The sequence below is a fragment of the Neoarius graeffei genome, chromosome 17 (genome assembly GCF_027579695.1).
Source record: "Neoarius graeffei isolate fNeoGra1 chromosome 17, fNeoGra1.pri, whole genome shotgun sequence".
NCBI classification, from domain to species: Eukaryota; Metazoa; Chordata; class Actinopteri; order Siluriformes; family Ariidae; genus Neoarius; species Neoarius graeffei.
In genome coordinates, this window is record NC_083585.1 from 47,082,323 (window position 1) to 47,105,511 (window position 23,189).

General features: G+C 41.7%; 1 protein-coding gene across 1 annotated transcript in view; it reads right to left on the bottom strand.

Annotated features, from left to right (window-relative positions):
- clstn2b (calsyntenin 2b) overlaps positions 1-19,030 on the bottom strand; it is a gene marked incomplete at its 5' end in the record, with an annotated part of 375,601 nt that extends 356,571 nt beyond the window's left edge. Inside the window, one exon of the mRNA XM_060897678.1 lies at positions 18,901-19,030. Within this exon, the coding sequence (XP_060753661.1) occupies positions 18,901-19,030 (130 nt within the window). The remainder of the gene's footprint in view (positions 1-18,900) is intronic.
- Positions 19,031-23,189: the final 4,159 nt, after the last annotated feature.

The window sequence follows — 23,189 nt, forward strand, 5'->3', positions numbered from 1 at the left end:
TGATCTATACTTCTCCACAACTTTGTCTCTGACCTGTTTGGAGTGTTTCTTGGTTTTCATGTTGCTTGCTTAGTGGTGTTGCAGAGTCAGGGTCCTTCCAGAACAGGTTGATTTATGCAAACATCATGTGACAGATCATGTGACACTTTGATTGCACATAGGTGGATCTTAATCAACAAATTATGTGACTTATGAAGTGAATTGGTTGGACCAGCTCTTATTTAGGGGTTTCATACGAAAGGGGGTGAATATCTATGCACACTCCAGATTTCTGTTTTTTCATCTTAATTATCGTTTGTGTCACAATAAAACAACAATTTTCACCTTTAATGTGGTGTGTAAATCAACTTGTGTAAATGTTGTGTAAATCAAATGGTGCTAACCCCCTAAAAATCCATTTTAATTCCAGCTTGTAAGGCAACAAAACAGGACAAACACCAAGAGGATGAATACTTTTGCAAGAGACTGTAGGCAGACAACAGTAAACCAGGGTAACCCATAATCATGAAATACGAAAACAAGCAATGGTCAAAACCAGGAAGTACAGTGGTGCTTGAAAGTTTGTGAACCATTTAGAATTTTCTATATTTCTGCATAAATATGACCTAAAACATCATCAGGTTTTCACACAAGTCCTAAAAGTAGATAAAGAGAACCCAGTTAAACAAATGAGACAAAAATATTATACTTGGTCATTTATTTATTGAGGAAAATGATCCACTATTACATATCTGTGAGTGGCAAAAGTATGTGAACCTCTAGGATTAGCAATTAATTCGAAGGTGAAATTAGAGTCAGGTGTTTTCAATCAATGGGATGACAATCAGGTGTGAGTGGGCACCCTGTTTTATTTAAAGAGTCTGATCTTCACAACACATGTTTGTGGAAGTGTATCATGGCACGAACAAAGGAGATTTCTGAGGACCTCAGAAAAAGCATGATTGATGCTCATCAGGCTGGAAAAGGTTACAAAACCATCTCTAAAGAGTTTGGACTCCACCAATCCACAGTCAGACGGACTGTGTACAAATGGAGGAAATTCAAGACCATTGTTACTTTCCCCAGGAGTGGTTGATCAACAAAGATCACTCCAAGAGCAAGGCGTGTAATAGTCAGCGAGGTCACAAAGGACTCCAGGGTAACTTCTAGGCAACTGAGGGCCTCTCTCACATTGGCTAATGTTAATGTTCATGAGTCCACCATCAGGAGAAGACTGAACAACAATGGTGTGCATGGCAGGGTTGCAAGGAGAAAGCCACTGCTCTCCAAAAAGAACATTGCTGCTCATCTGCAGTTTGCTAAAGATCACGTGGACAAGCCAGAAGGCTATTGGAAAAATGTTTCGTGGATGGATGAGACCAATATAGAACTTTTTGGTTTCAATGAGAAACGTTATATTTGGAGAAAGGCAAACACTGCATTCCAGCATAAGAACCTTATCCCATCTGTGAAACATGGTGGTGGTAGTATCATGGTTTGAGCCTGTTTTGCTGCATCTGGGCCAGGATGGCTTGCCATCATTGATGGAACAATGAATTCTGAATTATACCAGCGGATTCTAAAGGAAAATAGAAGGACATCTGTCCATGAACTGAATCTCAAGAGAAGGTGAATCATGCAGCAAGACAACGACCCTAAGTTCTACCAAAGAATGGTTAAAGAAGAATAAAGTTAATGTTTTGGAATGGCCAAGTCAAAGTCCTGACCTTAATCCAATCGAAATGTTGTGGAAGAACCTGAAGCGAGCAATTCATGTGAGGACACCCACCAACATCCCAGAGTTGAAGCTGTTCTGTATGGAGGAACGGGCTAAAATTCCTCCAAGCCGGTGTGCAGGACTGATCAACAGTTACCGGAAACGTTTAGTTGCAGTTATTGCTGCACAAGGGGGTCACAGCAGATACTGAAAGCAAAGGTTCACATACTTTTGCCACTCACAGATATGTAATATTGGATCATTTTCCTCAATAAATACATGACCAATATTTTTGTTTCATTTGTTTAATGTGGTTCTCTTTATCTACTTTTTGGACTTGTATGAAAATCTGATGTTTTAGGTCATATTTCTGCAGAAATATAGAAAATTCTAAAGGGATCACAAACTCTCAAGCCCCACTGTAACACAAGAAACAAAGCACAGGGTACAAAGGAAACTAACCCCTTTCCAAGTTGGGTTGAAACAGTAGCTAGGCAATACTCCTTCCTAGCACTTGGAGAACACATAATGGAAGAGTTTGACGAATGTGCAAGTGTGTGTCCTATTGAAAAGGCCTTTGATTCTGTGCTATTATTTCAAAATGGAAATGATAAACAAATTTACTTTGACAACAAAATTACTGAACAAAAGTACTTACATTGAAATGCATATTGCGCCACTGGCAATACCTTTGTCTCGTTTCGCACCCTTTTTTTTCATATGATTGTGGGCGATTTAAGAATGCCAAGTATACACTCTGGCATCCTTGAAAAATTCTCTGAATGAAGGACGCGGTCCTTGTTAGAATTCGAAAGATCCGAGACATCACAGCAGTTCTTCGGCGGGATTCAATGTCGTGGTATCCTTGAATTGCAACCATTAAAGGATCCTTCCTTGACATCGAGAAACAGCCTAAGGCTTGGCTCATAACACAAATGTACACCAAGACATTGCAAGGACAGCAATTACACAACAGTTTGTCTATAAACAGACAAACTAATTACGAGTTAAATTTGGAACAGGAGCGCACATTAGGTCGAAGACCAATGACAGGATAGTGCTGGAGGCATGATCAGGACCAAAACAAAGGCAGACAAACAGAGTAAAATGAACACGCACCAGAAGCACTCACTGCACCGAGAAATATGCAACACACTAAGGAGGTGAGGGCAGCACGGTGGTGTAGTGGTTAGCGCTGTCGCCTCACAGCAAGAAGGTCCGGGTTCGAGCCCCATGGCCGGCGAGGGCCTTTCTGTGCGGAGTTTGCATGTTCTCCCCGTGTCCGCGTGGGTTTCCTCCGGGTGCTCCGGTTTCCCCCACAGTCCAAAGACATGCAGGTTAGGTTAACTGGTGACTCTAAATTGACCGTAGGTGTGGATGTGAGTGTGAATGGTTGTCTGTGTCTATGTGTCAGCCCTGTGATGACCTAGTGACTTGTCCAGGGTGAACCCCGCCTTTCGCCCGTAGTCAGCTGGGATAGGCTCCAGCTTGCCTGCAACCCTGTAGAACAGGATAAAGCGGCGAGAGATAATGAGATGAGATGAAGTTTAACCTTCAGGCCTTTTTTTAATCATTCGAGAAGGATTCAAGTATAATCTTAAGTGCTTCTTAATTAAGAATAGACTGTCATTTCTTGTGTCACATTTGATGTATGCGTATATGGGGAAGCCATGGCTTAATGGTGACAGAAGCAGCTTTGGGACCAAAAGGTTGCAGGTTTGAGTGCCTGGACCAGCAGGAAGGGCTGAAGTGCCCTTGAGCAAGGCACTTAACCCCCAGGCTGCTCTGGGTATGTTATATGTTGCTCTGGATAAGAGTGTCTGCTAAGTACAACCCCTATTCCAAAAAAGTTGGGACAAAGTACAAATTGTAAATAAAAACGGAATGCAATAACTTACAAATCTCAAAAACTGATATTGTATTCACAATAGAACATAGACAACATATCAAATGTCGAAAGTGAGACATTTTGAAATTTCATGCCAAATATTGGCTCATTTTAAATTTCATGACAGCAACACATCTCAAAAAAGTTGGGACAGGGGCAATAAGAGGCTGGAAAAGTTAAAGGTACAAAAAAGGAACAGCTGGAGGACCAAATTGCAACTCATTAGGTCAATTGGCAATAGGTCATTAACATGACTGGGTATAAAAAGAGCATCTTGGAGTGGCAGCGGCTCTCAGAAGTAAAGATGGGAAGAGGATCACCAATCCCCCTAATTCTGCACCGACAAATAGTGGAGCAATATCAGAAAGGAGTTTGACAGTGTAAAATTGCCAAGAGTTTGAACATATCATCATCTACAGTGCATAATATCATCAAAAGATTCAGAGAATCTGGAAGAATCTCTGTGCGTAAGGGTCAAGGCCGGAAAACCATACTGGGTGCCCGTGATCTTCAGGCCCTTAGATGGCACTGCACCACATACAGGCATGCTTCTGTATTGGAAATCACAAGAATATTTCCAGAGAACATTATCTGTGAACACAATTCACCGTGCCATCCGCTGCGCCAGCTAAAACTCTATAGTTCAAAGAAGAAGCTGTATCTAAACATGATCCAGAAGCGCAGACGTCTTCTCTGGGCCAAGGCTCATTTAAAATGGACTGTGGAAAAATGGAAAACTGTTCTGTGGTCAGACGAATCAAAATGTGAAGTTCTTTATGGAAATCAGGGACGCCGTGTCATTCGGACTAAAGAGGAGAAGGACGACCCAAGTTGTTATCAGCGCTCAGTTCAGAAGCCTGCATCTCTGATGGTATGGGGTTGCATTAGTGCGTGTGGCATGGGCAGCTTACACATCTGGAAAGACACCATCAATGCTGAAAGGTATATCCAGGTTCTAGAGCAACATATGCTCCCATCCAGACGACGTCTCTTTCAGGGAAGACCTTGCATTTTCCAACATGACAATGCCAAACCACATACTGCATCAATTACAGCATCATGGCTGCATAGAAGAAGGGTCCGGGTACTGAACTGGCCAGCCTGCAGTCCAGATCTTTCACCCATAGAAAACATTTGGCGCATCATAAAACGGAAGATACGACAAAAAAGACCTAAGACAGTTGAGCAACTAGAATCCTACATTAGACAAGAATGGGTTAACATTCCTATCCCTAAACTTGAGCAACTTGTCTCCTCAGTCCCCAGACGTTTACAGACTGTTGTAAAGAGAAAAGGGGATGTCTCACAGTGGTAAACATGGCCTTGTCCCAACTTTTTTGAGATGTGGTGTTGTCATGAAATTTAAAATCCCCTAATTTTTCTCTTTAAATGATACATTTTCTCAGTTTAAACATTTGATATGTCATCTGTGTTCTATTCTGAATAAAATATGGAATTTTGAAACTTCCACATCATTGCATTCCGTTTTTATTTACAATTTGTACTTTATCCCAACTTTTTTGGAATCGGGGTTGTATATCCCACCCCTTAACAGGTGCCATTGTAATGAGATAATGTTCTTCACTTCACCTGTCAGTGGTCATCATGTTATGGCTTATTGGTGTATATTCATAAATAATGGAGTTGAAATAGAATAATGGATTGGAGCTCAAAGTGCAGACTTTCAACTTTGTGGGTATTTACACTGCCGTTCAAAAGTTTGGGGTCACCCAGACAATTTTGTGTTTTCCATGAAAAGTCACACTTTTATTTACCGCCATAAGTTGTAAAATAAATAGAAAATATAGTCAAGACATTTTTCTGGCCATTTTGAGCATTTAATCGACCCCACAAATGTGATGCTCCAGAAACTCAATCTGCTCAAAGGAAGGTCAGTTTTATAGCTTCTCTAAAGAGCTAAACTGTTTTCAGCTGTGCTAACATGATTGTACAAGGGTTTTCTAATCATCCATTAGCCTTCTGAGGCAATGAGCAAACACATTGTACCATTAGAACACTGGAGTGATAGTTGCTGGAAATGGGCCTCTATACACCTATGGAGATATTGCACCAAAAACCAGACATTTGCAGCTAGAATAGTCATTTACCACATTAGCAATGTATAGAGTGTATTTCTGATTAGTGTAAAGTGATCTTCATTGAAAAGAACAGTGCTTTTCTTTCAAAAATAAGGACATTTCAAAGTGACCCCAAACTTTTGAACGGTAGTGTACATCCAAATTGAGTGAACATTATAGGCATCACAGCACTTTTTATATGTGGACTCTGCCTATTTCAGGGACCAAAAGTAATTGGATAAACCAACAATCAGAAATTAAATTGTCCTTTTTTTAAATACTTGGTTTCAAATCTACTTTAGTTAAGGACACTTTCAAGAATTCAGGAAAGATTTTCCATACTTGGTGCTTTCCAGCTCTTTCTTTGAGAAATATCCTCTTCTCACTGTTAACTTAGCATTTTTTTTTGTCTGTAGCTATGATTAAATATCATTCTACAGTTTAATTCATTTGCAAGTGTAGTCAAAGGAAAAAGGTTATTGCATTTTAGCTAGTCTGCTGCCATTGTCAAGTGGAATGAGATTTGCAATGTGTTAGCCAGCAGGTTACTTATCATATATTCTAAGAGAGAAACCATCGGCTCACATCTGTCATCTGTCCGTGGGCCGCATTTGGCCCTGAAACCAGACTATGGACACCCCAGAATTAAGGTAATTTTCTCAAAGAAATAATTCACAACTAATTTCCTATGTAATTAACCTAATTAGCCACCAGCTGAGATAGGTGGGAGACTAGTTGCTAATGGGCAATTAAAAGGTGTAAAGAACATACCACCCCTGCAACTGACCAGTTTTAGAAAACAACTACAATAAAATATCCTCAATGAGGCTGTAGCTCATACTGGCCACTGTTGTGTGTGAGTTTGAAATCTGATCAGTCCTGTGGGAGGAGTAGGGATTTTCGTGAAATTGCACGTGACCCCTCTGTAGCCTCATTCATGATAGGCGGCACCACCTGGTGAAGAATTCTTGTTAGAATATGTTTTTATAGTCTTCTGGGTGATTTTCAGTGAAACATTCCAGCAGTTTACGAAAAGTAGCGTTTAATGTGACGAGTCACCCAAAAATTTCAGACGCCCATAAAATCGTAAATATGACCGGTGGCACCACCATCTTGACAACTTTTATGCACACCCACCTGGGGAACATTACATGTGAGTTTGATCAAAATCCAATCAATCCTATAGGATTAGTAGCGATTTTTGTAAATTGTGGATGGACAACGGATTGCATAAGCTCATCCGGCCTGGCCTATGGCTAGATGAACAAAATAGATACTAATTTAGAAAGGAAGTCTACAGCAAAGGCCATGACTTTTTGCCTCCTGAAATGATGGATCTAAAATACTAAAATGGTAATATGTGCAAACAAGAAATGCCAGATTTGGGGCAGTGTGGAGAAAATATTCTTGAATTATACCTTGATTGAAATTGTACTGTAATACAGTAGTGAAGAAAATTGTTTAGAAGGCTATGAGATGTTACTCCCCTGCATTCTTTGTAATTTTCTCTGTTCTTTGCAACTGAGGACAAACTGCATGTGTTTAACCGTGTGATGAAATTAAATTCAGGCGCTGCTGCAGCATGCAAGCAAAACAGTATATCGTCTACAGATGGGAAACTGCCTTGTGGTGATGGTTCTTTTTTAAGCAGCCCTTTATCAAAAGAAAAATGAAACATAGGGTTATGGCTAACTGAGTTGACAGTTAGAGGGAGAAAACATTTGTGAGAGGCTCAATAAATGCAGTCTTATTTTTTATGCATAGTGCTTTTGAAAACTAGATTTTTTTCTTTTATGTACAATGGTACACAAAAAGAACTCTTCAAGAACTTAAATTATTAATGTCCAGAAGGTTTCTAACATAACATACCATAACATAACATAACATAACATAACATAACATAACATAACATAACATAACATAACATAACATAACATTCTAACACTTAATAATTTAAGTTCTTCAAGAACTTAAATTATTAATGTCCAGAAGGTTTCTAACATGACCCCTCTTTGATAGGAAAACAGTTTCTGTAACTAGAAGGGCAAGTGGTAGAGTACATACTGTACCTTCATCAAGCCACATATTATCAAAATCAAATCACTTGAAGCTAGGATAACACTAAAGCTGTACACCAAATTTCATCCAAATCCATTCACTACTTTTTGAGTTATGTTGGGAACAGATGAAAAAATCCTGGATCCACAAACATATCTGGAGTTGCATCAAAATCTAAATCAATTGTTCCTTGGCCCATGGCCCACCTTTCCTCAAAAGTTCATCCAAATCTGTTCACTAGCTCTTGAGTTACGTTGGGAACAGACAAACAAACAAACAAGAGGTAAAAAATATAACCTCCTCCAACACAGTAATAAGATAATTGAGGAACCCATACTGTAAGGGCTCTAGATTTTATTCCTTTTTAAGAATATGACCAACACCAGCAGAGACACATTTTACAAAGGCAAGGCTATATGTAAAGTGAAGCTGCTGTGTGTGTGTGGTTTTTTCCCTTTTCTTTTCTGCAGTTAATGGATCATATTACATTATAGGTACAACCCCGATTCCAAAAAGTTGCCCCATACGGGCACCCAGTATGGTTTTCTTGACTCTGACGCACAGAGATTCTTCCAGATTCTCTGAATCTTTTGATGATATTATGCACTGTAGATGATGATATGTTCAAACTCTTTGCAATTTTACACTGTCGAACTCCTTTCTGATATTGCTCCACTATTTGTCGGCGCAGAATTAGGGGGATTGGTGATCCTCTCCCCATCTTTACTTCTGAGAGTCGCTGCCACTCCAAGATGCTCTTTTTATACCCAGTCATGTTAATGACCTATTGCCAATTGACCTAATGAGTTGCAATTTGTTTCTCCAGCTGTTCCTTTTTTGTACTTTTAACTTTTACAGCCTCTTATTGCCTCTGTCCCAACTTTTTTGAGATGTGTTGCTGTCATGAAATTTCAAATGAGCCAATATTTGGCATGGAATTTCAAAATGTCTCACTTTCGACATTTGATAGGTTGTCTTTGTTCTATTGTGAAAACAATATCAGTTTTTGAAATTTGTAAATTATTGCATTCCATTTTTATTTACAATTTGTATTTTGTCCCAACTTTTTTGGAATCGGGGTTGTATTAGGCAGCAAGAGAAAATTCAGTTCTTGAAGTTGATGTGTTGGAAGTAGGAAAAATGGGCAAGTGTAAGGATCTGAGAGACTTTGACAAGGGCCAAATTGTGATGGCGAGATGACTGGGTCTGATCATCTCCCAAATGGCACATCTTGTGGGGTGTTCCTGGTATACAGTGGTTAGTACGGTACCTACCCAAAGTGGTCCAAGGAAGGACAACCGGTGAATTGGCGACAGGGTTATGGATATCGAAGGCTCACTGATTTGCATGGGGCACAAAGGCAAGCCCATGTGGTCCAATCCTACAGAAGGGCTACTGTAGCACAAACTGCTGAAAAAGTTAATGCTAGCTAAAACAGAAAGGTGTCAGCATTTAACTTTTTCAGTGTCAATTTCTTACAAAGAGACCTGGAATACTGATTTGTCTGACCATAATACGTTTCCACTATGTGATTTTCCATCCCAGATGCCTCAGAACCCAGAGAAGTCAACAGAAACAGTTAACATCAGGTTTCCTTATTGCACAGTTTTAACTGGCATTTGTGGATGTAACTCTGTACTGTAGAGCTTGACAAAGGTTTGCCAAAGTTCTCTCCGTGCTCTCACGGAAGGCGGTCGCATTTCTCTGCCTCTCCTCTCCCTTATCTTCCCTGCTTTGCTCCTCTTGTCTCGTCTGTCTATTGTCTATACTTTTGAGAGACTCTCTCCGCACTGCTCTCCAAACTAAAAATCATGGAATTGATAAACTGGTCTCTTCATGAAATTGACACAATCGACAAGAAGCCTGGGTTCGGGGGAACCGGCCTGTCCTGCTGGAACGTTCGCAGCTGGCTACACGATGGACGGGTGGGAGAAGTGGCGGGTTGTGTGCCTGGCGGTTCTTTCTGTGGAGGACATTGAAGACATCTACCTATTCGGAACCATGATTACATGACTTTTGCTGATTGGATTAGGCATTGCCCTGGTTTATCGAGGAAATCAGAAAACGGTGACAGCTGTCCAAAGCCCCATAAAGCTGCTTGACATGACTGAAGCGGTGGGCAGAGCTGTCGGCACTCAGACTGTGGCTATTTAGAACTTGAACCGCAACATGGATAACATCATGGAGAAGCTTTTGGCTTCGCAAAGGAAAATGGATTGATTCGGAGACCAGAATGGACAAACAGAGTAGTCGTGTAAAAGAATGCGTCTACTCGCCCCAAGACCAAACAATCCCAATCTTATCTGCTTTCCGTTCCCTCAGACAGCACTGGCCTCGGCCAAGGCCGTTGCTGGAACAACAACTCCCACTGAAGATCACTGCAGTGAGACGCTCTTGCATTCCTCACCCCACTTCCCATAGTCGCCGCTTTTTACCCCCAGTGTGACAAGCGGGTGCACGACCAGCACCGTCATGGCTGCAGGAACAGCTTGCTTGCGCTGGGTTACCTCTACCTCTAACCCTCCCCCCCAGCCCCTCCCCTGACCGCCCCCCCTCCCCCATCAAGTCCCGAGTTTTCATGTTGTAAAGTACTGTGTTATTTTGTGCTTATGTGCTGAGGTGTTTTTTTAATGTTCCCACACTGTACTCCCCACAGGAGCATAGTGTGGGGGTTGCTTTTTTTCCTCCCCTCCCCTCATGTTACTCTGTATTTTTTCTTTTCATCCCTGTCTTCCTGTCCTGTCTACTCCCCCTCTGTCAATTGTATGTATGTGTATATGTATGGACGGGTTGATGGCCAATTTCGCTGGTATTTGTGACTAATGACAATAAAGGGTTCATTCATTCATTCATTCATTCATTCAAATTAATCCCGAGCCCATGTGGTTATATCAGCTCTAGATGAATGACGGTTCTTGATGCAGTGCTGTTTGAGAGATCAAAGATCATGGGTATTCAGCTTTGGCTTGCGCTCTTACTCTTTTTGCACCAAAATTCCTCCAGATTCCTTGACTCTTTTAATGATATTACTGTATGTACTGCTGAGGGTGAAATGTCCAAATCCCTTTGTATCTTTCTTTGATGAACATTGCTTTTAAAGATTTCAATTATTTTCTCATGCATGTGTTAACAAACTAGAGATCTACGGCCCATCACTGGCCTTTCCTGGATACTTTTGTACCAAATCATGATTACACTCACCTGCTGACATCACTTGTTTCATACCCCATCGTTATTTAATTGTTTTACCTCATTACTAGCCCTACATTGCTGTGTCCCAAATTTTTATGGGATGTGTTGCAGGCCTGAAACTCAGGAATGGATGCATATTAACAAATTAAATTAAGTTGACCAGACAAAACATGAAATATCTTGAGTTCATACTGTGTGCAATGAAATACAAGTCAAAGTATATTTAGAAATAACTGTGTTTTTTTTTTAAATTTGTATTTTCCATACCGTCCCCACCTTTTCTGATTTGGGGTTATATGTAGCATTAATTTCCTGTCTGCCAATACTTACTGCTGGTAAAGATGGTCTACCAGTTTGACTAGCTTGGCCTGTGTTTTGGCATCTGGTCAGACAAAGCACGGTCTTTCAGCAGGAAAAGGAAAATCTTGAAGTATAGCACAGCATTTTCCTTGTTTGTCTGTTCTTTCTGGTCTATTTATTTTTCACATCTGTTAGCTATGTGCTTCTGTTGCATGCCTGTCCTCACTTCTGCTCCTTCCCAATGGTGCTTTATATGCAGATGTGAAGTCACCCAGTTAATCTGCCTATTGTAGCTCTGCTGCTGTGGCACTTTAAGTTATTTGAGATCTCTGGTAGTGCCAGTAAGCTATTCTCAAAGCTGGCTTTATCACTGCGTAGGTTCCTGGCTTATCCCGTCATGTCTTGGCACTCACAGATACTTTGATCAACCCAGAGAACACATCTGCACCTGTTGCACTCCCTACAGGGTTCTCCTCTTTCCTTTCTTTGCTCCTTTGTTCTTTTCTCCTCTCTTCCTGAATTTCATATCTCTTTGTTTGATGCCATTCTGTTGCTATCTCTAAACCTTGTAAACGTCATATCATTGGAGTCTATTGTCCACCTTGGCAAGCTTTGCTCTTTCTTTCCAGAGGAGGGTACTCCTCTGGTCCTGCTTGGAGACTTTAATCTCCAAACCAACTGCATCCACCATCTCAGATCCTTCAACCTGACTTACTGAAGCCCCCAACCCTCAGAACAGGCAACATCCTTGATATGATCTTGACAAAGAACTCTGTATCCAGTATCCCAGCAACTCTGCTTCATATATTCGGCCATTTCTTTGTGTACTTTTCTTTCCCTCTGGTATTCAACATCAATCCCTGATCCAACATAATCATAGTTAGCTTCAGAATATACTTTACATCTCCCCAGATAGCACATATTCGGCAGCCCGCTAGTGACCGTGAACGGCAAACACGTCTGGTGGTCCATTATTGGACCACCAGCGGCTCGCGGGTGGCAAGACATGCAAGAGTAATGAGATCTCATAATTATAATAGCCATAGTCATTTCCGGTCGTTTGGTGCCACGTAATTTACCGTTACGCACAGCAGGGTTCTAGGCACCGATCTGTTTGTGCAGATTCTGAAAATAAAAAGTTACAATACTACCCTGCTGTTGTTATAATTGAATAATCTTTAGAATAAAAATATGAGAGCAATTAAAGTGAATATCTGCATCATTTTCCCCCCTTTATCGGCTTGCCGATGTTGGCCAGACAAAGGCCCACTGGTCATACCGCTGATGGACTGTCAGTGCAGCTGACAATGGACCGATGTAGGTGTGCTATCTGGGTCAGTATCTTCTTCATTCATTTTTTTTTTTAACTGTACTCTCATTTCTACCAACAAAGACTGATTGTTTAAAATTGCCTACCAAAACAGCCACATCTACCCACTGCAAAGTTCTCTCCAGATCTCTGGACTCACTCTGCCCTCTCACCTACAAGCCAACTAAACCAGTATCTTTCAGCCTTTGGCTGTCTGACATTCCTTGGTCTGAAAGAGCAACTCATTCTTGTTTGTGGGGGAAGTGGAGAAAATCTAACTTGCCTACAGATCTTGCTAAGTACTGCACTGCTTCTCTACTTGTCTTTTTCTGTTGTAACAATCTCCAACGAGTCTTTACATAACTTTACATACTTTACAACTTTACATCATCTTTACTTGGGCAGCTGACTATTAACTGCGCTAATTTTGCTATGAACAGACCTATACCCCTCTGTTTATTACTGTCCAAATCATCTGGAATGTGGCATTTTTACATCATTCTGTTTTAAAGTAAATGACCTCCTGGATGGCGGCCAGTCTGGATACAAAGCTGGGAATTCCACAGGAACTGTCCTCCTTACAGACACTACAAAAAAAAAAGAAGAAAGAAAACCAGCAGAAACCTCCACCCTCATACTGTATTTCTCAATGTCACCTCACAACCTTTCTCAAGTTGGTCCCCAGGGGTCAGTTCTTAGTCCACCCTTGTTTTTCCTACAGACTAAATCAAAAGGTTCAGTGATCGAATCATGCGTCAAATCCATGTCCTGGCATTACAGGCCTCAAAGGGCTATGCTCTAAACTATATGCCTTGATTCGAAACTATACACCTGCTTTAGTGTGTCAGGCATGACATTTGCTGAGATCTGAATGTACCTAAGCATTTGCTTGTAAAGCTTCCCAGTGGTGAAATGAGCTTCCCTCTCATCTTGACTAGCTCTGGGTCTCTATTCCTTTGACTAGAGTCTAAATTCTCCCTTTGCAGACACTGTCTAGGTTAAGTTTGTACTTTTTTGCTTGTTTTTTGTATTTAGGCCTACTCACATTAGACTCATTTTACATGGCAAAGAAAGGTAACGTGATCAGTGCCGGAGAACTGTATCTCTGGGATTTTAGTCCTGTCCAAATCCATCATATCAGGGGTGGGTTTCCCAAAAGCTTCACAGCACAAAGATCATCGTTAAATGGTCAAGCGAGCAGCACAATGAACACTCTCTCTCCTAGTTAAGACGCTTTTAGAGTTAAGAAGCTTTTGGGAAATCCACCGCAGTAATTTTGTACAGGCTGTGTGTTTATATATTTGGGACAAAAGACATCTAAATACTACTTTACATCTTGGGCTTCATAACCTCTTTATTTTATGCATTATTTAGATCCCCACTGAAATTTGAAATTATCTTTTTTATTAGCACTTGCATGAACAAGTACTATTCTTTGGTCTTTCACATAATGAACTCACAAGTACTTTGTATCATTGCACTTTTAGATGTATGCATGCTGTGTAAGCTCAGTTTCTCTAATGAACATGGAACACCATTTTAAGTCATTGCAAATCTTTGCATACTCTATATTACTCATTATTTTTGCCATATCTGACTTACTGTGTCGAAGTCTGGGGAAACACCTACAAAACCACTCTGCAGCCGATATGTACAATACAGAAAAGAGCAATAAGGACAATAAACAAAACAGGATACAGAGATCACACAAACTCACTATTCATAAAATCACACGTTGAAATTTATGGATCTGGTCAAATTCAGAACAGCACAAATAATGTACAAAGCGAGAAATAATCTATTGCCAAAAAATATACAAGGAATGTTTAGTGAGAGAGAGGGGGGATATAATCTAAGGGGAGACCTAAATTTTAAAAAACCAAAGGTTCGAACAAATATGAAAAGCATGTGCGTATCGAGCTGTGGGGTGACTTTATGGAACAGACTGGAGACAGAAATAAAACAAAGTGCAAATATAAATCTGTTTAAAAAAAGGTACAAAAAATATTTTTAAACAAGTATATAGAAGAGGAAGTATGTCAACGGAGGATGATGAGGGATAAATAGAATAGGGTTGATGGATATCTCATCTCATCTCATTATCTCAAGCCGCTTTATCCTTCTACAGGGTCGCAGGCAAGCTGGAGCCTATCCCAGCTGACTACGGGCGAAAGGCGGGGTACACCCTGGACAAGTCGCCAGGTCATCACAGTGCTGACACAGACACAGACAACCATTCACACTCACATTCACACCTACGGTCAATTTAGAGTCACCAGTTAACCTAACCTGCATGTCTTTGGACTGTGGGGGAAACCGGAGCACCCAGAGGAAACCCACGCGGACACGGGGAGAACATGCAAACTCCACACAGAAAGGCCCTCGCTGGCCCCGGGGCTCGAACCCAGGACCTTCTTGTTGTGAGGCGACAGCGCTAACCACTACACCACCGTGCCGCCGGTTGATGGTTATATTAGAACTAATTTAGTATATGGTATATATGGTATATATTTATTTATGGGGATATGTACCTGGATGACTGAGTGTCTTCACAGATATGTTTCTACGCACTTTGGGATGAGTTCCCTTCGACTGGTGCGGGAGTATGAGAGGACTTCCAGAAAACTGGCAGACATCTTAGCCAGAGAGGATCGTTCATTTTTGTCAATCTGGAACGACCATCACTGAACAGAGGTGGGTGTCTATGACATCTATCAGCCACCTACAATGCAGCCATCAGCATTCTGATTCGGATTCTATGATGATCCATGAGAGGATAAATACTTGATACTCCCTATTAGACAGACAGAACTGAGGATGCCTTTCGGACGAGAGGCGAAACGTCTTCAAGACTTTTCAAGCAAGTCCAGTTGCTCTCTTCTACCAACCACAGATTACTATGTACCTGGATGACTGAGTATCTTCACAGATATTTATGGGGATAGTTTATATCTTCATATTTACAGGGATAGGTATGTAGTAGATATTTATTTTTGTAATTATATATTTATATAGATATTTGAGAAGTGTATATATGGTATATATTTTTATAGGTGTATTAATGTAGTTTGGATTTCGGGGTAGTTAAAGAGGGGTGGGAAATTAAAAAAGTATTGTACTTCTTCCCACTCCTTTTTCGAACAATGTGCGGTGTATTGTAATGTCTTAGCTCTTTATGTTATTTTATTTATTCTTTTTTTGTCACTTTCTCATTGTCTTTCTTTTGTATGTACAAATAGTTACATACATTTTTTTATGCATGTTCGAAAATAAAATAAATTCATTCATTCATGTCCTATTTGTGTTAGGATTCATTAGTACTAATGTTAACTGCTTAGCTTAATTCTAATGCTACTCGCTATTGTCTGCTGGCTAGTTTGTTGCTAATGCTACAGTCTGTTGTCCACAGTTGTTGCTGTAGTGCAGTTTCATTCCAAAATGCTGCATGAATATTTCACTATAAGTTCATTAGACTAGAACAGAATCAATAGCCACTCAGACCTGTAACTGTAAAAAATGAAATCAAAGTCCTTCTCATGCCACATCGGGCGGCACCGGCTACTGTTTCAGTAGCCTTCAGAATCTCGCCTATTATATAACTAGGGGTACAGTGGGGGGCTAGTCCTCTGGTAACCATGAGAGTTTGACTCCCCACTCACATCTGTATTGCAGCATGCCTCACCAGATGGCAGTAGGTACCATTTTTTTGATGGTCTTTGGTATGACCCAGCCATGAGTAGAACTCCCAGTCGAGAGGTGGACACCAGTGTTGTAGTTGAGTCACTAAACCTCGAGTCCGGGTCCAGTCTCAAGTCCCCAGTGTTCAAGTCTGAGTCAAGTCCAAGTCATTAAAAAAAAATTGAGTCAAGTCCGAGTTGAGTCCACTGTTGATCCGAGTCAAGTCCGAGAACAAGACTCTAACTGCACCATATGACGGTGTCTGTTTTAGTGCCATTAACATTAGTTTGTTCCTGACGTATGAACAGGTGAATGTGCTTCTCTTTGTCAGGGAGTGTGAAGTATTCTGTCAGAGATGGTTGGGAGACGGATGTAAGTGCAGAAGGTGTGTTCATTAATACGAGTGAAGATGGTAAACAATCCACAATGGCAGGCAAAATCATAAAACGGTGAAACAGGCAATAGGTCGAGTGAGGCACAAACAGGCTATCGTAGACTCGGCAGAATCAAAGACGAGAAACAGGAAATCAGGGATCAGGAAATCAAACAAGGAAATAAGGCTTGGTAATGTGTCAGCAACACAACTCAGTACTTTGCAAAGTAAGTGTGTTTTCACAATTTTTATACAGGCGCGCTGATCACGCCTTAATCCTGTGCAGGTGCGAGTCATGGCGCACGCGCGAGATCCGCTGTCCGGAACACACCCGAGAGTCTATCTGATGCATGCACCAAGATATGCAGGTGTGACACTCTTGCACGAAATTAGTACAAAATTAATCTAGATATAAATATCTTATGCCAAATTATTATGGCATGTTACAAAAAATAAAGAAAAAAAATCAGAGTCCTCGCCTCTAATTTACGGGTCCTAATGCAGTTGATGCACAAGTCTGAGTCCGAGTCATCAGTGCTCAAGTCCAAGTCGAGTCATGAGTCCTTAAAATTAGGGCACAAGTCGGACTCGAGTCTGAGTCCTGGACTCGAGTACTACAAGCTTGGTGGACACGCTAACAACTAGGCCAACTCACAGTAACTGTAACTGTAGAAGTAACTTTTTATAAGCTTTAGATGCTCTCACAAAGCAAACCAAAAGACCCGCTTTTGTGTTTTGTTTTTTTTCCCCCCACTTTGTCCATCGAACATCCTGGCGGTAAATGGCGGCATTACAGCTTGCAAAATACCACTTCCAAGTCACCACGAATGCAGCACAAGACTTGAGGCCAATTTAAGCTGACAACGCAGTCCTCGCAGATGGTGTCGCAGATGGCGTCTGCGTAGCCCCCCACCTTCGCAGACGCTCTGCGCGCACCTCCCAAAAATTGTGACCACCGCAGAAGCCTCGCAGACAGCGTCGCAGACAAGAGGGCTCTGATTGGTCCACTTACATCCGCTGTACACGCACTTCCGCTTCCCTACTTTCCCGGTTTGGTTTGTTTTCACGACCGCCATTTTTAAAAACACGAGCGAAGATGGAGCAGCACGAAGAGCGGTTGATCGAGGAAGTGAGGAAGTACGTACATCTATACGACTCCAGTTCTAGTCATTATAAGTAACCGGAGGATAAACACTCCACTAACCACACCCACCAACTACTCCTAGTGATTTCGCGACTTCGCGCCCCCTTGCGTTGTGGCGGTGAATAACATCGCGCACGCCTATTACTCCCCGCTCAACGATAAATTACAACTGTCTGCGAAAAGCTATCTGCGAAAGCCTTGTCGCAAGAGCATGCAGAGGCCCTTTAGAACTGACTGGTGTTTGTGAATCTGAACCAACAAGCAGACACAGCTAAGGGGTATTTAGGGAACCATTTCCATCTGTATTGTTTGTAGTGATTATCACTAGGATAAGAAGAAGATAGATTGGGAATTGTAATAAATGGAACAGTTGTTTTGCTATAAAATCTAAAGTCAAGGCCTGGGGCCGTACAGCACAATTTACACAGAATGTGATGATTATGGGCTACTATGCTTAAATTGGAATCTGCCTCACTTGGATGCATTTTTCGATAAGAAGCATTTGCCAAATGAAGAAATGTAGTTCTAATCAGAGTCTTTCACCACTTTCTTTTAAGCTTACTCACAGTGCCAAGCTAAATTTGTTAGCAATGTGAATATTTAAGGTCAGAAAACAGTGTCAACTGTACCACCAGAAAACATGATAAAATCACAATAACTTGGTTCTGAAGGTTTTTATCTTCTTGATGATTAATGGACATGGACTGCTTCGAGACGGCAAGAGTGTGCAGTTTAGTTTTGATAATGCTCAGCACACATTGTAAGGGAAATGGAAGCAGATAATAAATGCATATAAAAATGCCATGAGATTTGCCCAGGAAAAGAACAATAAAGCTTTATTATCTGCAAATACACACACACATTTTCAGACAGACTTGGCAGCAATCTTGAGCGTTTATTGTTTGGGTTTTTCTTTCTTTTTTTTTGGCTGATTGGTCAGTATGCATGTACACAGCAAGGCAGCTGGACACTGTAGAGCTGAACTCGTATCAAGAAACAGGAGGTGAACCTGAGCACTGAGAAGATGCCACCTGACAAGTTCCCTGAAACAGGTTCCTCAGGGACAGTGTGTGTTTCTTGTGCATGATGCCTTCCACTGACAGCAGAAATTGATATGACACTAGAAGTCATTCCAAGCAGTCACTCTGACTTCACCTCTGTCTCTCACACACACACAGTCTCACCTGCATAAGGGACAGGTGCGTCCTTGTCCAGCGCCACCAGCGGGGGGTCGAGCAGAACCACGTCTGTGTTCTCTGTGATTACACCACGATATGATGTCTCGATCCATGGCTTGTGCTTGTTCACTGAGAAAGAGAGAGAGAGAGAGAGTCAGATTGGCTTTTTTCCAAATCATCACCACTGATCACATTTACAGCCTACACAAAGTCATTATTCAGCGCGTTCACAAAAAAAATTTGAAAAAGCAAAGCTTTGCTTCATGATTTATTGAGGCTTTCAATTGATTCTTTTGGTCTATTTTATCATTTTTATCCTTCAGTTTAGTCGTAGCCAATTTACATCTACTATCTGTGTCTCCTGTATCACATGACAGCTCCCCACCTGGGAGGCTGAAGGCTAACAAGTGCTTACTTTGAGACAAGTGAAGCCATCTACCACATCTTTATAAACTGCTGCTCGTGCAGCACCAGAGCAGAACAGCAGTAACTGGCTTAGTCTGAATACAGTACAGTGCACAGAGGATAGCTGTCTTGCCTATGCAGAAAACAGGAGAAGTATGCTCTGTTGGATTCCTGTAGCACAGGGGTGGGGAACGTCCGGCCTGCAGGCCATATATGGCCCGCGAGACCATTTGATCCGGCCCGCAATATGATTTCATAATTACTCACACACACAAAAAAATTTTTATATATATATGAATTAAATCAGAAAAATGAGACTGCAATTAATAAAATAGGTGGGTAGTTGTCTTTCCGGGCCAAGGTCAGGGTCCTAAACCCCACACGAGCAGATCGTGATCATGTGTGGTCACGTCATGTCATTTAGCAGGCACAGACAGACTGTTTAACGATTTCACCAAAACACACCATGGCAAGTATGAAGAAGAGAAAGGTAGATGCGGAATGTCATGCTTTTCAGGAAAAAGGGACAAACGATTATTTTTTCATAGAAATAAAAGGCAAGCCAGTTTGCTTAGTTTGTGGGGAAGCACTTGCAGTGATGAAAAAGGCTAATCTGGAGCGTCATTACAGCACCAAACACGCCAAGCTGGACGAGCTGAAAGGACAAGTGCGTGTGGATAAAATTAATGCTCTTCGGTGGAGTTTGGGCGCCCAACAAGCAACATTCACAAGACCTCAAGGTAACCAAGGCAATGTTACGCAAGCTAGTTTTGTGGTAAGTGAGCTAATCGCTAAGAAACTGAAACCACATTCAGAAGGGGAGTTTGTGAAAGAGTGCCTTGTCGCTGCCGTGGAACTGCTCGCACCGGACAAAGTGAAACTTTTCCAAAGTGTCAGTTTGTCTCAAAGAACCGTCTCCGATCGGATTACTGACATGGCACAAGACATTGAGAAAACACTGAAGGATACCGTGAGGGATTTTCAGTTTTTCTCTTTAGCCTGTGACGAGACAACAGACATCACGAATACCACCCAACTCGCCATTTTTGTGCGTGGGATTACAGCTGAATTTGACACGCGGGAGGAAATGCTGTCTTTGCAAGCCATGCATAGCACTACCGAAGGTGAGGATTTGTTTGAGCAAGTTGTTTTGGCTATGAACAAATTCGACCTGCAGTTTGACAAGCTAAGTGGACAGCCATGGTTGGCATGCAGAAAGGATTGACTGCGTTGGTTAAAAAAGAAATGAGTCGTCTCAGTCTGGATCCAAATGAGTCGGTTGTGTGCCACTGTATCATACACCAAGAGAGCCTGTGTGCACATTCCCTGAAGCTCAATAATGTGATGACTACTGTTGTTTCCACCATCAACTTCATTAAAAGCAGAGGACTTAACAGCCACCAGTTTAAAGAGCTACTGAGTGAGCTTGAGTCAGAGTATGGAGACCTGGTTTACCATTGTGAGGTGCAGTGGCTGAGTCGTGCAGATATGCTTGCATGCTTCTACAGCTTGAGGGAAGAAGCAAAGCAGTTCATGGAGATGAAGGGCAAACCAGTCGCTGAACTCAGTGATAGCAAGTGACTGTGTGATTTGGGCTTCATGGTGGACATTATCAAGTACTTCTCAGAACTGAATGTTAAGCTCCAAGGTCCCAACCAGCTTTTCAGCTCACTGTTTTCAAATGTGAAATCATTTGAAGCCAAACTGAAGCTGTGGCAAGTGCAAGTGCAAGAGAAGCTGTCTATAGCATTTTTAACTTGTAGTCTGTGTTACTTATTTGTATGTGTATGTGTTGTTATCTGTTGTGTTATCTGTATGTTTACCTGCTGCAAGACAAGTTTCCCCTCCTTAGGGGACAATAAACTTAAACTGAACTGAACTGAACTGAACTGAAGTGGAAAGGGGAAACACTGCACACTTTCCTACTTTGCAAGAACAAAAGCCTGCTGTGACATCTGAATATGCTGGGGAGTCTGCAAAACTACTCCAGACCTTTGGAGAGAGGTTCCAGCTGATGAGAAGTTACGAGAAGGACCTGAACATATTTGCAACACCATTCAATGTGGAACCAGCTGATGTGCCTGACAACCTACAGCACGAAATCATTGAGCTGCAAAGCAACAATGAGCTCAAAGCTAGGTACAACAACCTTCCTCTGCTTGAGTTCTACAAACTGTATGTGCGTCCTGAGGATTTTCCCACTCTGAGGAGACATGCAAAACTTCTCAAAACTGACCCTTGCAAAGAATCGGTTCCGCTCAAGACTGACTGACCCAAACCTGGAAAACCAGCTGCGAGTAGCATCGTCATCCATACATGTCAACCTATATGGATTGTCCGGAAATTATACGGATTTTAGCTCATTTCAAGGGCGTATGGGCGTATAAACAAAGTCTTACGGATTTTCAGTATTTTCTGACCTAAATTTATTTTGTGTATCATACTTGAACATCATCAGCTGATCGTCGCAAAAACATACAAAAGCTCGATTTATAGACAAAGAACAGCGTGTATGCAGGGGCAGATAACCCAGACTATGTGAAACCGGATGTTTATTCCTCAAGCCTCGTGCAGTATCACGACTGCAAGACTTCGCTCGTTCCGGTCATGTGCACGATCTGCATTTAAACGTGCCTAACGGTCATTGTTCGAACGATTTTCTCATTGTGCAGAGCGACATTGTTTACACCTGAGAGATTTTGAATAGCGTCTGCTGAGTGAAAGAATGGGAACACTGAGAAAGAAAATGAGATACGGCGGGCGGTATCTTCCTGAATGGAAGGAGACATTTAATGGTGTCATTGTTCAGGCGAAAAATAAGGAGTACATGCACTGCACAGTTTGTGTGCGAGATATAAAAGTTGAGGCGTCTGGAGTTTACGACATGAGGGAACACATGAGGTCCAAACTACATCAATGAAATTTGCACCAGAAACAGAATCAGCCGCAAATGACGATGTTTGCAAAGCCTAAGACCGATGATCAACCAACAAGTGTAATAAGAGCAGAAGTTACGATCTGTAATTTTATTGCTCAGCACAATTTGCCGCTAGCCGTTGCGGACCACCTGACAGAACTGTTGCCGCGAATTTGCACGGACAGTACGATTGCGAAATCTATCAGCTGTAGGCGCACCAAAACAACGCAAATAATCAAAAAGAGCTTGGCCCCCGAAGCTACACTACCGATCATCCAGCACTGCCGGACGTCGCCATTTTCCTTGATGATCGACGAATCCAATGACAAAAAGACGGACAAGCGACTGGCCGTTTTGGTGCGGATCTTCGACATAAACAGAGGGGCGAAGTCAAGAATCATAGACATGCCCGTGTGCAATATCGACACGGGAGAGGCGATTTTCGACATGCTGGACGAAGTTCTCAGGCAAGTTATATTTACTTATTTATTTATTTATTTATTAAGTTTGGTGCGATTCAAAGGCTATAAGGATTTTATGTTGATTTTATGGATTTCTTCCTCTGATACTACAGGTGGACGCCCAAAGGGGTTGACATGTATGGTCATCTGTACCATCTGACATCAGACGCCTTGCCAAAGAGAAGCAGTTCCAGCTTTCACATTAGGTCGGCCAGATATAATAATAAAAATTGGTAAAATATTATTATATTGTAGCATCTTCATTACATAAAATGCTCAAAGTGCTTTACATCAGTACATATAAAATCAATAAGAACACAAGACTAAAAACGGAGCATTAAAACAATAAGAGGTGGATAAAATTCATCTCATCTCATCTCATCTCATCTCATTATCTCTAGCCGCTTTATCCTGTTCTACAGGGTCGCAGGCAAGCTGGAGCCTATCCCAGCTGACTACGGGCGAAAGGCAGGGTACACCCTGGACAAGTCGCCAGGTCATCACAGGGCTGA